The sequence below is a fragment of the Anguilla rostrata genome, chromosome 11, assembly GCF_018555375.3.
Source record: "Anguilla rostrata isolate EN2019 chromosome 11, ASM1855537v3, whole genome shotgun sequence".
In the NCBI taxonomy this organism is placed as follows: Eukaryota; Metazoa; Chordata; class Actinopteri; order Anguilliformes; family Anguillidae; genus Anguilla; species Anguilla rostrata.
This window is the reverse complement of record NC_057943.1, coordinates 13,266,703-13,280,857: the sequence shown is the minus strand read 5'-3', so window position 1 is coordinate 13,280,857 and position 14,155 is coordinate 13,266,703. Positions and strand designations below refer to the sequence as shown.

Genomic DNA, 14,155 nt, shown 5'->3' with positions numbered 1-14,155 from the left:
ACATTTACTAAATAAATGATTGCAGTATGCAACATTTGTATGACTAGTATACGATTATAATAGTAAATGCTTTGTTAACCAGGAAAAATGTTATATCTTTTTAATTATACTTTGAGGACATTATTGCTGCATGTAAATTAAAAATGACCAAATACAGCTGTAATAGTCTACTGACAGTAATAATTGCAGTAATACCATCTCCACCAGACAAGATACACCTCCCATCCCCAACAGTAAAATGGCATTAATAGATGCAATATTAAGTATTGTCATCGGGGAACACAATTTGAATTTCAAGCAGAATCCAATAATCAAACAAAGCTGTATATCAGACAACAGTGAAGGGCCATGCGTTACCACGGCAATGAGTGGATTTTCATTGTAAACTGCCGAGCATTTTATTAAGACCGGTAGAACTTCATGATCAGTTCTTACACAAAATATTTCTGCCATTTACTGCATGGTAGTGCTGCTGTGGTAATATAATAACGAATGATATGAAGGAGTCTCAGACTTTAAAATGACACCGTTTAGACACTTATTTAGATTGTAATGAAGCTGCTTAATGAAATCAGTGTCCTTGAAAGTTCTTCATCAATTTCTCCCCCTCTCTCCCTTCCAGTCTGTCAGCTAATCCACGTGCCAGTGCTATATTAATTAAACACAACGTTTCCTGAAGTACTTAAGTGAAGCACTATTATTGATAATGAGCAGGTTTAAAAGAGTCACATCCCTCCAAAATTACTTTTTAAACCAGCCTTATTAAGCAGAAAATTAGACCCAAATCAGCCTACAAGGTCCTCATTAAAAGCCACTGATCCTTGGCCGCATGCATGTTCTAACAATTTTAATTAGGAAAGCGCGAGTCTATCTGCTGTGATAAATGCTATTAATCTTCCCTTTCATTCGCTGCCGAGCTCCGTCTCAGACCCTGACTCACATGGGCTGAGAAGCCCGCTTCCTGTCTCTCCGTCCGTTCCCTCGCCAAAAAAAACATTCTTACAGCTTTAAAAAAGAAAGGCTGTTATCTGTGTGAATAACAGCCCCAACAGCTCTTAGCCAAAATAACACAAATTTCCAGTTTCAGAATGGATAAACATTTAAAATGGTGACTGCTGAGGGAACTTGTAATTTCTCAATGGCACAAGAATGCCCTTAGGTGTGCCCCTGCTTCCAGATATCTCTCCCACGATAGATGTTCTGACCATGCTAAATGAAATGATCCCTTAAATTATTGCTGGCCAGACAGAAGGAGCCTGCTGGACTTTGGACAGTACACTGTCAGTCTGTGATTCTCTTCTCTGAGATAGGGAGAGAAAGCAGGAAGGCACATCTGCCAATGGATAGCATAATGAGAGGGGAACAGGCTTGGAAAAAAAACTGAACAGAGTGAACGAAGAAATTCGACTCATCTTTGCTTGGCATTTGCTTATGAATCTATCAATATGAATCTATTACTGTGCCATTTGGTTCTGTAGGATTCCAGTATCTCTGGCTGGTCTACACACCACAAGCTAATCTATGCATTTGCAACTTAACATGAAGAAATACTGTGTAGAGTCAGTGTAAAATTAAATGTGTGCCTTCTGGTCTCTTAGATTCTATTGAAATAGATTCTATTGTCCATCTTATTTATTTGGACAAAGTCCACCTCATGGCATAAGGTGTGACTGTGTGCATGTGTGTTTATGTGTGTGCGGCAGGATGAGGGGTGTTTTTGGTGTGTTTCTGTATGTGGGGATGAGGTGGTGGGGGGTGGGGTATTATTTTTTTAATATCAAATGCCCTGTGTACTGAATATACCCCAAGTGAGTCCATCTGGGTGAGGTTGTCTGCCAAGCAAATGGACAAAAATGGATTTAATGAAACTCAACCCAACCACTCACCAAGAAGGATAAAGTCAACGCAGACAGTAGATCAGGACTACTTTTAAAGCTTCCAATGGCACTGTCATTTTTCAGCAAGTAGCCCAAAATTTTGATTTAAACCCAACAATAGATGTATGCTCTCTATTCTGAAAAATATTTCTTGATCTTCCCTTCCACCCACTCAGTGAATTTTTTTGCAAGCTCTGGGGCTGATGTTCACAAGGATTTTAGTCACTTTTTACAGGTCCTCATTGTGGGTTCAGTAACAGGTTTATAATTATTTTAAATCAGATTTTTTATGCAGTATCTCTGACAGATGGTTGATAGTTCTGTGGAAACCTGTGACCGCCTCGATAAAGCTGTGACTTATACAGCATGTAGTGGGTCTCCTTTTGTTTATACAGCAGGACAGAATGGAGTGCGGGATGACTATGAGCTGTGCAGGGTACCAGTATGACTTATTCTGAAGACATGCTGATGGATAGGACAAACTAAACTCTAGGTACATTGTGCTTAAATGATGAAATGTAATGGATATTTGCTCTTTCAAAATTTTTTGTCAAAGTGACATCCTGCCAAGCCAAAACCTTAAATGAGTGTGGAACTGTGGAAGCGTGTGAGCTACACTGGACCATACTTTGTTGGCTGCGGTGTGGATGATTGTTTATAGATTGAAACGCAATGAGTAAAACAGAGATAAACACTGCAGGATGTGAATACATCTTCATCTACTCCCATGTGTTTATCAGACACAGTCAGGATTCACCCCACCTCCCTGTCACCAGCGTCTCTGCATGGCGGATTATTGATGGTTAATTACATCGCTTTTGTCATTTATTAATGAACGACTCCTCTGATCCACAAAGGATGGGTCTCCCATCAGCTGCGGAAGGGGGGGGGGGGGGAGGGGGGGGGGGAGGAGGCAGACGGGTGTACGGTTTCTTCCCCCCCCCCCACCCCCCCGCATATCGCCGTGCTTCGAAAAAGTTCCCCACCAGTTGTGGCTAAGGGACCATTACAGAAATTAGGGTCTATCGGGGTAATGGGTGCCCTGTTTGTCATCTCTGTCAAGCTAAATGGCTGAGATGAGGGGAGATGCTGCCGTGTTCCATGCTCGTATATGCCCATCTGACCTTTTTTTCTCTTCCCAGTCAAACACCGTTGCAGCCACCATCTTAACAGTATTTTTTCTTCAGGGCCTTATTATCATTTTATTTATTTTTTATTTGCTGCTGTAATCGAATTAGTCTCTGCCATATCAGCTAAAATCATAACACAATGTTGATAGATTAAGAAACTATACTGATGCATTTTTAAATACCCCCCCCCCCCCCCACCCCCCTCGCCTGATTGAAGAAACAAATGGAGGTCCTGGTCCATCTCACACTCACTTGCAGCAACGTTGCAGTGAATCACATGGCCCTTTGGAACCAACTGACCACCCACTGCATTGCTTTCTACAAAATGATGCTGGAAGGAAAGAAGGGACATGATGTTATAGAAAACTACTGGAGGTGATGGGGAAGCGAGTGGGGACCTTGGTACTGTAGCAGAAATAACATAGCGATCTCAGCATTTCCCTCCACCACCCATTACATTCTCCAGAGCAAAAGCATTCACAAACTCTATTGTCTGGTCACACTGTTAAACCAATACAACTACCTGATATCAGCAGACTTTGCATTGTCAAGCACATTCGCAGCAAATGTGGGTGGCGGCTTTGCACATTTGTATTTTGCAAAATCCCCTCCTCCTGGCATGTCTGAATTTTGCATTCCACATTGGGCTCTAGTATGTATATATGTGTGAGAAAATTCTGTTCCGTGAAAGGTGCCAGAATGAATCTTGGAGACATTTCTTTTCTAAGCACTTAATTAATTCAAGCAGCACTGTCATAATCTTTTTGAAGAGTTAGGTACATACAGTGTATATATATATATATATATATATATGCTTTTTGTTCTGTACCAGTGGACTGTAGAAAATGACAAAACACACTAATCTTCACGAAAAGCCTCTTCCTAAAAAATTCTTCTAAAGTTTAAGGACAATAAATGCTTCTTTTTATGAAGCATAAGCCAAATTGACATTTCTTGTGAGGAGATTGCAGGAAATTGCTTTTGTGTGTGTGTGCACGTGTGTTTTTAAGAGGGCGAGAGTGAGAGTGAGAGAGAGAGAAAGAGAGAGTGAGAGACTGAGTGAGAGGGCAAGAGAGAGTGAGAGAGCGAGTGAGAGAGAAAAAGAGAAAGAGCAAGAGAGAGAGCGTGAGAGAGAGAAAGACAGAGTGAGAGAGCGAATGAGATAGAGAGAGTGTCTTTTCCCACGGTGCCGTGTACTGCAGGTATTGCTATAATGGTAGCATCTTAATAGCTCATACAATGATGCCCTGGAAGTCTGATAAATTGAGGTTTTGCTGTGTTGCACTGAAACTATCTATAGGAGCAGACGCCTTCGCAGTGCAGGCTAACCTATTCAACTAAACAGTGTACTAAGAAGGTGTTAATTCAATCTCACATTATACATATTGTGCACCTCATCCAAATAGCTGCCATTTAAAAACCTCTTTCGAAAGGTTTGTATAAGATCAGTTTAACTGTGTGTTGTGAAAAACTGTAAAAAAAATTAAGTGATTGTTCTTTACTTTTGCTATATGACCCATGCTAAAAAATGATTATACGTAAAATCAAAAATAATATAAAGGCCTATATATTATTTTTGATATATATATATCTATATATATATATATATATGTATATATAGATATATATATAATTATTATTATTATTTTAATACGCAGCCTACATACACATTAGTCTACTTTCTTTGGTTGTCAACAGTACAGACAGTGTCACAATTTATCCTGTGATTTCATTTGCCACCAGCTCAACGCAGGCAGAGAAAGGCAAATAAAATAGCATCGGAGTTTGTCAGAATGATTTCTTAACTGCCGCGTGAGCGTGCCAGCGTGTCATATGTCAGTTAGCGCCAATCCGAGATGCCATATAGATGGCTTGCTGTCATGACATCTCCCTAAATTGTGTGATAGTGGTGGGACTGCAACCGTTTGTGACGGATGAATCAGTCAGGCCGATGCAGTGAAAAATATGACTCAATATATTTAGGTCCTATATTACCTCTGTGCTAGCATGTACCGAACAATCTCGATCTATGTCAGAGACGTGGTTAAACATCACCAAGTTCCAGTTTGTGGGCGTACTGAAAGTTGAATGAGAACATAGCACACTACTTACAAGTTAAATGAAAGAAAATGTAGTAGTAGTAGTAGTAGTAGTAGTAGATAAAATAATAATAATAATAATAATAATAATAATAATAATAATATAATATTATTGTTATTATTCATATTAGAAGAATAAGAAGTTGTATGTATTACGTGCATGGGTGACTGCATGATGTAGATACGATTACAGTGTTTTCAGTTTTCATGTTCCAGAATGTGGTTTAACAAGCTAGTAGTAGTAGTTGTTGTTGCAGTGGCAGTAGTAGTAGTAGTAGTAATAATAATAATCGTCATTCTTCTTCTTCTAACATTTATATAATAATAATAATAATAATAATAATAATAATAATAATAATAATAATAATTGTTGACGCTTATTATTATTATTGTTGTTGTTGTTGTGGTAGTAGTAGTAGTAGTAGTAGTAGCTACTACTACTACAACTACCACTACTACTTCGACTAGCGTGTTGAACCACATTATGGAAATTAAACATGAAAACTGAAAACACTGTAATCGTATCTACACCATGAAATCACCCATGCACGTAATACATAAAACTTCTACGTAAAACCTGTTGAAATAAAAAAAAAGTTACCTTTCATCTGGCAAGGTAGGCCTATTGAAATATGATGTATTGCAGTGTCACGTTTGCTCCTTGCTGAATGTCTAAAAACTTAGCTAAGACACCGCTTCGAATTGAATAAGGTCTATCAATCAAACTGTTGGATTGGATAAACCTTGAATGCTTATGTTGTACGTCATGTGCGAAGAACAGTGTTTGTCTTACTATTAACATACAGTTGTTTATTAACAATTCTATATTCAAATTCCTTTCTTTAATTTGTCAAAACATCCGTATGGATAGGCCTACAACCCAAAACGCTTTTGTTGAGTTTCCTCATAGTAGTTCTTTCCCCAGCTGAACATTTTTACGCAGTCTTAAACCTCTGGCAATAGTGCTTTAAATAATTGTTGTACTAAATTGTGTCATTTTCGATGCGAACAAATCCAAACGTATTCAGTAAAACATTTGGCCTCTTCAAATGTTTTCGTACTTCAGCCTATCATAGCTATTAATTTCGAATTCAGTGGTTCAGCTCTGATTCAACAAATCAAAACTATTTCACAAACCGCCACGTTAATTGATTGTCGATTGTGGGGACAGAGGATGAAATTGGATTAATAACGTGGGTATATAGGCAACACCGAAGCTTTACAATCACACAAATACACGGAGACAGGTCCCACGCGCCCTAGGGCTGCTCCTTCACCCTTTCGCGTAGCAACATCAGCCCGACAGAAAGCCAATGGGGCGCAACATTGTGGCCGGTCCATTGTGCGCGACTATGGTTTGTCTGTCCATGAGAACATAAATTAAGATGCTCCAAAAGTTTTGAGGAACTAAATTACGATTTAGCAAACAGGCTATAGAAAATTCAAAGTCCGAAAATGTCGACTACTAGTTGCTTTTGCTACTTTCTTGCTGATTTCATGTATGGAAATAGAGCTCTATGTCAAAATTCGCTCAATTTCATGAATATTGTCGTGGGTGAAATGACTATTGGCTCTTCCCCTCAATCAGTTGTCGTTGACTTATCTATTATTTTCCGTTACTCTGTATTTAGCTTCTGTTTAATTTAACCACATTAAAGTAGCCCACACAGCAAAATGTCCAGCATTAATTCAACTCTAAGAGAGTAAATACGAGTCCAGTAGGGACCGCATATACTCTGTAAGAGTTGATGTAACACTGAAAATGTTTCTGTGTATAGTCATAAATGTTCATAAATGTAAAGTTAAATGTTTTAAAATGTCCACATCACCTCAAAAGAATTCTTAACTCATGTAATCCCTCGATACTGACAAATCATTAGGCTATGTGAATCTTAATGAGAAGTACGAACTTATATTTCGAAATAATTACTCCATTGCAATTTAAAAAGTTAGGAACAGCGTGTGATACGTGTTATTTTTATTTGTATATGTTATAATAATAATAATAATAATAATAATAATAATTATTATTATTATTATTATTATTATTATTATTATTATCATCATCGTTGTTGTTGCTGTTATTGTTGATGCTATATATTTTTTGGCCATACATATTTCACTCCGCTTGCATGATGCTATAAAAACCCCTTTTCGGAGTAAAAGGTAATATGGACTGGTCAGGAGACTGGCACAATTAATCAAATTTAGCTTGAACTAGTAGTTTATAAAAAAAAAGGGAAATAAGCTTTTTTTTAAAGAAATATGAACAAGCCAGCTATCAAGCATATATATGTTTTAATTATAAAGACATATAAACAATATATGAAATTCAATGTCTCACCACAACCACATGTTTGTTTCAGTATTTTTTTTGTAACCGGTACCTTGATATCCATTCTTTTATCAAGTAGTTTTCCACAGTACAATACAATCAAGTGAATTGTGCAATAACAAAGTCAACATCCTCAATACATCTTTTCAAAAAATATATATTACACTATATAGAGATTTTTCCACGTAGGTTGAACCTTGGTCAAGAGAGTCGTCATTCAGAATCAGAAATACCGACGGACACACCTCTAGCAGTGGCACAGTAGCAGGATATAAGTGACAGTAATGTATTCCTCGTACAGTAAACTCTTTCCTGTATCTGCTCAGAATGTTGCATAGTTCACATATTGTTTACTAAATGGAAACCACTGGAACTTATTTTTTCGGCATCTAATACATACATAAAAGGCGCTGACATATCTTTTGAGCTGGACAGCTGAGCATGCCCCATCGAAGGCTATCACAACAGTAATGCCTTCTACACGTTTGGAAGCAAATTATTCAAAAGAGAGAAAGACAGATAAAAAAGGAGCACAACTTTAAGGTTAACAGCGATTTGAATGCTCATTCCCAAACCTATATTCAATCATTTAATAAGAAAGGTCATCTTTTGATAAATCTGGATGAAACATTGTAGCAGTGATTTTAAACACATAGTTTAGGATTACGTATTCGACTAAAATTTTCCAACAGAATAATTTCAATAAGCAGAGAGACCATCATGTGGATGTTGCGAGCAAAGGCGAGGGAGGAGGCCGAGTCAAGGCTTGTCATTGCAGTGTTTGAAGAGACTTGAAGGTGTCCCGGAGTAAGAAGTGCATTTATCGGCGCAAGTGGCTAGAGCAGTACCCGTGAATGGATACACAGCTGCTTGTCCAAAGGGAGCCAGTGCCGTCGGAATGGGCGACGTAATGGTTTGTCCCTGGTTCAAATAAGCCACCAGCCTTCTCATTTCCTCCAGAGCTTGCGCCTGCATTAAGATGTAGTTCTTCGCCAGCAACAAAGTCGCTATTTTGGATAGTTTTCTCACGGATGGACTGTGAGCGTAAGGGATCACAGACCTCAGGCCGTCTAATGCGTCATTGAGGTCATGCATTCTTCTACGCTCCCGTGCATTGATGCTTAAGCGCAGCGACCTCTGCTCTTTAGGCTTCTTGGCCAGTGAGCCCGAATGTTTGTCGTCGTCGAAACCCGAACTTCTCTTCCTGGGATCTAGAGGGTCGAAAGCGTCGTCGTCGTCGCTGGTCTGTTCCCCGCCGCTCTCGGTGGATTTCGCTGTCTGACCGGAGAGGAAATCAGCAGCCGGTGTAAGAGGATAGCGCCCGGGACTTCCAGCACCATGGCCAGCACCAAAGCCGAAAGCTGACTGCCCGTAGCGCTGAGTCAGATCCAGCAAAGTATCATTGCTGATCGATTTCAACAGATTCTCTTCCCCAACGTTCATTGTTTTTTTGTTTTTTTAAAAAAGTAATTCGAGTCGATTGAAACGTATCCTCAGTCTTCTCCAACGCGTATTATGTCTAATCGAAGTCTTCTGTTGCTGTCTAACAGGCTATCAAAAATAGTTGCAGCCTGTGAATAAAACCTTTCCTAATTATTTATTTTCTTGCATAAACAAATGTTCATACAAGGTTTTACTAATCTCAAGGTGTATTTGACTATGTTATGTACAATACGTTTGTACCGAAGACAATTCGTTGAAAGTTAACGAATGTATTCTTGACGGTTCCTCGCAGTGCGTCTTGCCCTCGCCCTGGGCAGATTGTGACTCGTTCTCCGTCCCACTTGCGCGTTAGTAGGAAAGTGTAGCCCACTGGGATTAACTATCCGTCCAATCAGGGAGGCGTTTTAATTAATAGGATTAAAAGCCAGTATGGTACTAATTTCAACAAATATCATTATAATTGCTACAGAAAGCAACCGAAATGGTATCATTATATCATAGTATTACTTGTAATTATTTTCATTTGATCAATAAGCAGTTTTCCCGTTACTTTTGTTCCCCCCCCCTCATTATTTCGACGTTTGAAAATGTAGCTGCCCGCCTCGAATGGTATTTACAACAGAAAGATAGTTCTGCTGAAAGGATGAAGTTACAAAAGAAACACTAGGATTTTGTATACCGTTCAATGCAACTGGTTTATCAAGGGATTACTTCTCCGAAGTTCACTGCCAATTTTGAGAAAGAACTACGTAACTGTTCACAGTCACAGTTTGCCTTTAGAACTTTTGCCATGTATTATTTTGTACATTCCAGAAGTGTTGTGTTGAATGACACTTTCCCCTATATAATTAAATTTGAAATGAAAGAAAAGTAGCCTTCGCGTGCGTACACATACACATTCTGTCGCAAAACGGAAACAAATGAATAACCACCAGCCTATGAAAATACCCAATCTAATCTGGAAATTAATACAGAGAGCATTTACAATAAGGATGATCTAAAAAATAATGAAATAAACATTTTTTATAGGGCTCGTAAATCCGTATAAAATTAAAATACAGTTAAAAAAAAAAAAAAAAAAAAAAAAAAAAGACCATCATAGTTCTGCTGTTAGACCACCCATTGTCTAAAAATGGAACAATAGTTAAATATAGTGCATGTTTAAAGTGGTTTTATAATTTCAAATATAATGCACATGGTTTAATCAACAGGAAAGATATCATTACAGGTGATAGATCACCTATAGAGTTCATTAAAGCTACAATTTGGAGTTATATTTACACTGGAAACACATTCTAGTGTGCGACACACTTTACACCACAGTACACTACATTGATGAATTTTTCAAGAGAAGAAAGGCGTCTTTGAGAGAACAGAGCCATGAAGTAGACGTGCTGTGGGGAGTTAATCACATTACCTGGATACGCACCAGAAAGAGGGCTTAGTGCTGGAAAGCCCAAGGCATGGTTTGCCACATTAGCAGCATTAACACAAGTGCTCAGCAATTGCTGCTCTGCCTTAGCCAATAATTAAGGATCACAAGGAATAAATCCATAGTAGAGAATAATATTGGTACTGCAATATTAACAGTGTTAAATCATTCATGGGCCTAGTTTATCAGTATATTAATGTGTGTGTGTGTGTGTGTGTGTGTGTGTGTGCATGTATGTGTTCTTTATTCTACTGTCAATAAAACCAAACAGGGAAAATATGAGTTTACATGTCTTTCTTCTATAAAGTGTTAACTTAAGACACAATTGACTCAAGTAACTATTGTTTCTCTCTGCTTTGTAATTACACTACTCATGAATGGGAAAAATAAAATGGAACATTTGTGAAAGATAAATAAATAAATCTAGAATTATATGGCATATGATCAACAAACGTGTTCATTGTCAACCACCATCTTGAAGATTGAAATAATCTCTAGCATATATAAAGTTGTTTATACTTTGATATATTTAATTTCTTAAAAGCACCGACATTGCAGTCAGCAAAATCAAAGATAATGAAACAAACAGAAAGAAAACTGAAAGCACAGACGCAACGGTGACAGAGAGACAGAGCCATAGATGTTGAATTACATGAACTAATTCATGTACAGTTGCGTCAGTGATTCAGCAGTGTCATCACTGACACCTCGTGGTAATTTTGAACATTGCATTGTATTATTCTTCCCAGCTTTTTTAAATTAAAGTTTACAATAAATGGGTACTGTGCCATGTGATAGATTAGCGACCTGTCCATGGTGTTCCTGCTTCTTGCCCAATAGCATTAGCCTATTTAATATTTTTTGTATTGTACCGACTTTTTTGAAGAATCAACAATCACTTAAAGACCAAAAGCAGCATGGATCATTCCAGAATCACTTTTTGGGGGAAATATCTTGAGAGTGAACATGAACATGCATTGATATTTCAAATACTATTTTTTTTTCTTTGGAAAAACATAAACCCTTTATGCACTAGCAAAATTCCTGGAGATTACAGACCAATATTTTCACCAATATTCAGGAAAATTTTTAAAAATTGTATTTGAATGAACAGTATGTTTTGGTTAGTGACATGTTTTTAAGGGATCTCAAAGATAGTTTTCACATTTTACCAACACACACACACACACACACATACATCCATAAATATGTACATACAAATATACATACAGACATAGCATCCTTTAATTCTAAACACTACTGTAAGTAGAATTAAGTAAAGTAAATTAACGTTGTAAGTTGGTACTTGTATGTGTAGCCTCACTATAAAATATCCAAGTAACATGGTGAAAGAAAAGTTTTAAAAATAGTGAAATATCAATTGAAACTGATTGGTCTTTGTAAATATGAAACAAAAAGGTGATCTTACTTCCTGTCACATTATTTGCTCTCACACCTTAGCACACACACCGGCCATCAGGAGGATCCCCAGCATGTGAAGGGGTTTCCTGTCTCTTTCCACTGCTCCCCGAATCACAGATCTACTCCAGGTAGATCATTTCAGGAACAATTTTCTGAACTGAGTCAGGTCTCACTAGCTCCAAAGGCCATACAGGTGCCCACCCATACACTAACCCATATATACACACTCACAATTGTTCCCTTGCGAAAATTCTGATAAAACTCTGAAAACCCTCTTGACCTTTCTTTCTTTTTCTAAGACATACCCACCTTCTTTCACCCTCTGTAGTATGAGAAACTGCACAACGTTATCCCAAAACATTTTCCTTTCCCGCACTGTACCCCTCACACATACAGTAGTCGGGGAGGGTCAAAATAGAGTTGCGTATCAAAAGTGTGGGTCTCAGCCTTTTCACCATCTATAGTGCGAGAAACTACAATATTGTTTGAGAACATTCTATTTCCTTACCCCTCACAGCTGTACATAGTGAGGAGGGGAAAAATGAATACCTCTGCATCAGTGTGGGTACCTTATAAAATCATCCACATGCTGTCAGCCAAGTCAATATGAGCAAACGACTCAGTGTTCCGTGGGCTCAGGCTAATTTTTAAGTACACAGACTCAGATAATGAGTTGGAGGAGGAGGGGTCCGAACAGGAGGATGTGAAATTCACATCTGATAATGTGAGTGAATTTTAGGACTCAGCAAAAAGGGCATACATTTCCTAGAGCAGCCAGGTTGAATGGTCCTCAACCCCAACGACAGTGCCACCATTTTTCAGTTGCCAATATAATCAGGATTGTCCCAGGGCCCACATGTGAGGCCAGGTAACACGTCAGTGACATCATGTCTGCCTTTGAGATCCTGATTACTGGCTCGATTCAAAATATGAATTATGGAAATGTCCAACCTTGAGGGTAGCCGTGTTTTTGGGAAGCAGTGGAAAGACATGCTACATGCTCTACATGCTTATTTGGGGATCATTGGTATGCTGAGACTGGAAGAGCATTTTTTTGATGTGTGAAGATCCTGTTTCTTTGTTATAAAAGCAATATGACCTGGATTATAATGATAAAGAGGAAAATAAAAGCAAGCGACAGCCACTAGTCATTACATTGATGACTGGAAATGTATAGGAGAACGACACACTGCGCAAAATATAGCCGACCATCTCACAACAACCACTGATGCATGGGGCCTGCGAAACAAAGTGATAGCACGTGTTCACGGCAATGCCAGTGATACGGTTTCAGCAAATGCTTTGTTGGAGTGGGAGTCTGTTCATGTTATGTGCCACACCCTCCATCTCGCTATAAATGACGAATTCAAGGCCGATAGTGCGAGTCGTCCGGTGGGAGCTTGCAGCAGATTAGTAAGCCACTTCCATCATAGTAGTGAAGCTACTAATTCACGAGAAACAGTGACAGAAAAATTACCGCAGGGCAAACTAATCCAATGGTGCCGGACCCGCTGGAATTCCGCGTGCGACATGTTAGAACGCATGCACGAGCAACGGTGGACCATCTCTGCTACCTTGTCTGACAGGAATGTGACCAAATTCATGGAGGCCAAAACGCCAGAGCTAAGTAATGAGAACTGACAGACCGTGGAAGGCATGCCACACTTAAATGTGCCATCACTGCTTTGTGCACTACTGATAAGCACTCCCCTAAATAAGCACCCCAGGCATAAACATCTCAGTTTCCTCGATCCAATCGTAAAGCAGGGTGCAAAGTAAAGACTTACAGAGACGTTCAATGCGCTCGATGATCACAGCGATGAAGTTGCTGATCCAGGTGCTGGCAGTAAGACTACCTCTGATGACGGGCTGGGACCACAGCGAAAAAAGATGATGACTGAAGATGCAGTCGCCAGAAGGGTCTGCAGGTCGAGATGAATTGGAGCTTTTCACAACGGATTCCTGCATTCCGCCAGACGAAGATCCACTTGTGTGGTGACGAGACAATATGCGGTACCCGAAACTGAGTCGCTTGGCGCAGCGTTATCTCTGTGTGCCTGCAACCTCAGTGCCCCCCGAAAGAATGTTTTCCATTGCTGGCATAACTGTCAACAGACTGAGAAGCATACTTGCCCCCGAGCATGTATGCAGGTTTTCTTAAACAAAAATATGTGAGTGCTAACGTTACCGGTGGGCTGGTAATCAGTCAGGTAACTGCTCGAAGAGTTCATTCCCTATTATTTTTCTACCTCTCCATAGCGACTGCTTACTTTAAAATAGGCATATTGGTGATTTAGTTTTGTTTACATAAAGTCAGCTACGTTACAGCCTGTTGCTACATTTTCCTTTACTTATGTAAAAGATCGTTGAAAACGACCTTCAGTAGCCTATAATGAGCTAAGACACTAAGTCACTTC

The 14,155-nt window shown here is 39.0% G+C and overlaps 1 protein-coding gene across 1 annotated transcript; it reads right to left on the bottom strand.

Moving 5' to 3' along the window:
* Positions 1-7,387: 7,387 nt before the first annotated feature.
* bhlhe23 (basic helix-loop-helix family, member e23) lies at positions 7,388-9,856 on the bottom strand. Its single transcript, XM_064298001.1, has one exon. It carries the CDS (start codon positions 8,882-8,884, stop codon positions 8,201-8,203), a length of 684 nt encoding a protein of 227 aa, XP_064154071.1. The 5' UTR covers positions 8,885-9,856; the 3' UTR covers positions 7,388-8,200.
* Between the last annotated feature and the right edge of the window lie 4,299 nt (positions 9,857-14,155).

Excerpts from the sequence above, each read along its gene's own strand:
- bhlhe23 (XM_064298001.1), bottom strand. The coding sequence starts at position 8,884 with ATGAACGTTGGGGAAGAGAATCTGTTGAAATCGATCAGCAATGATACT.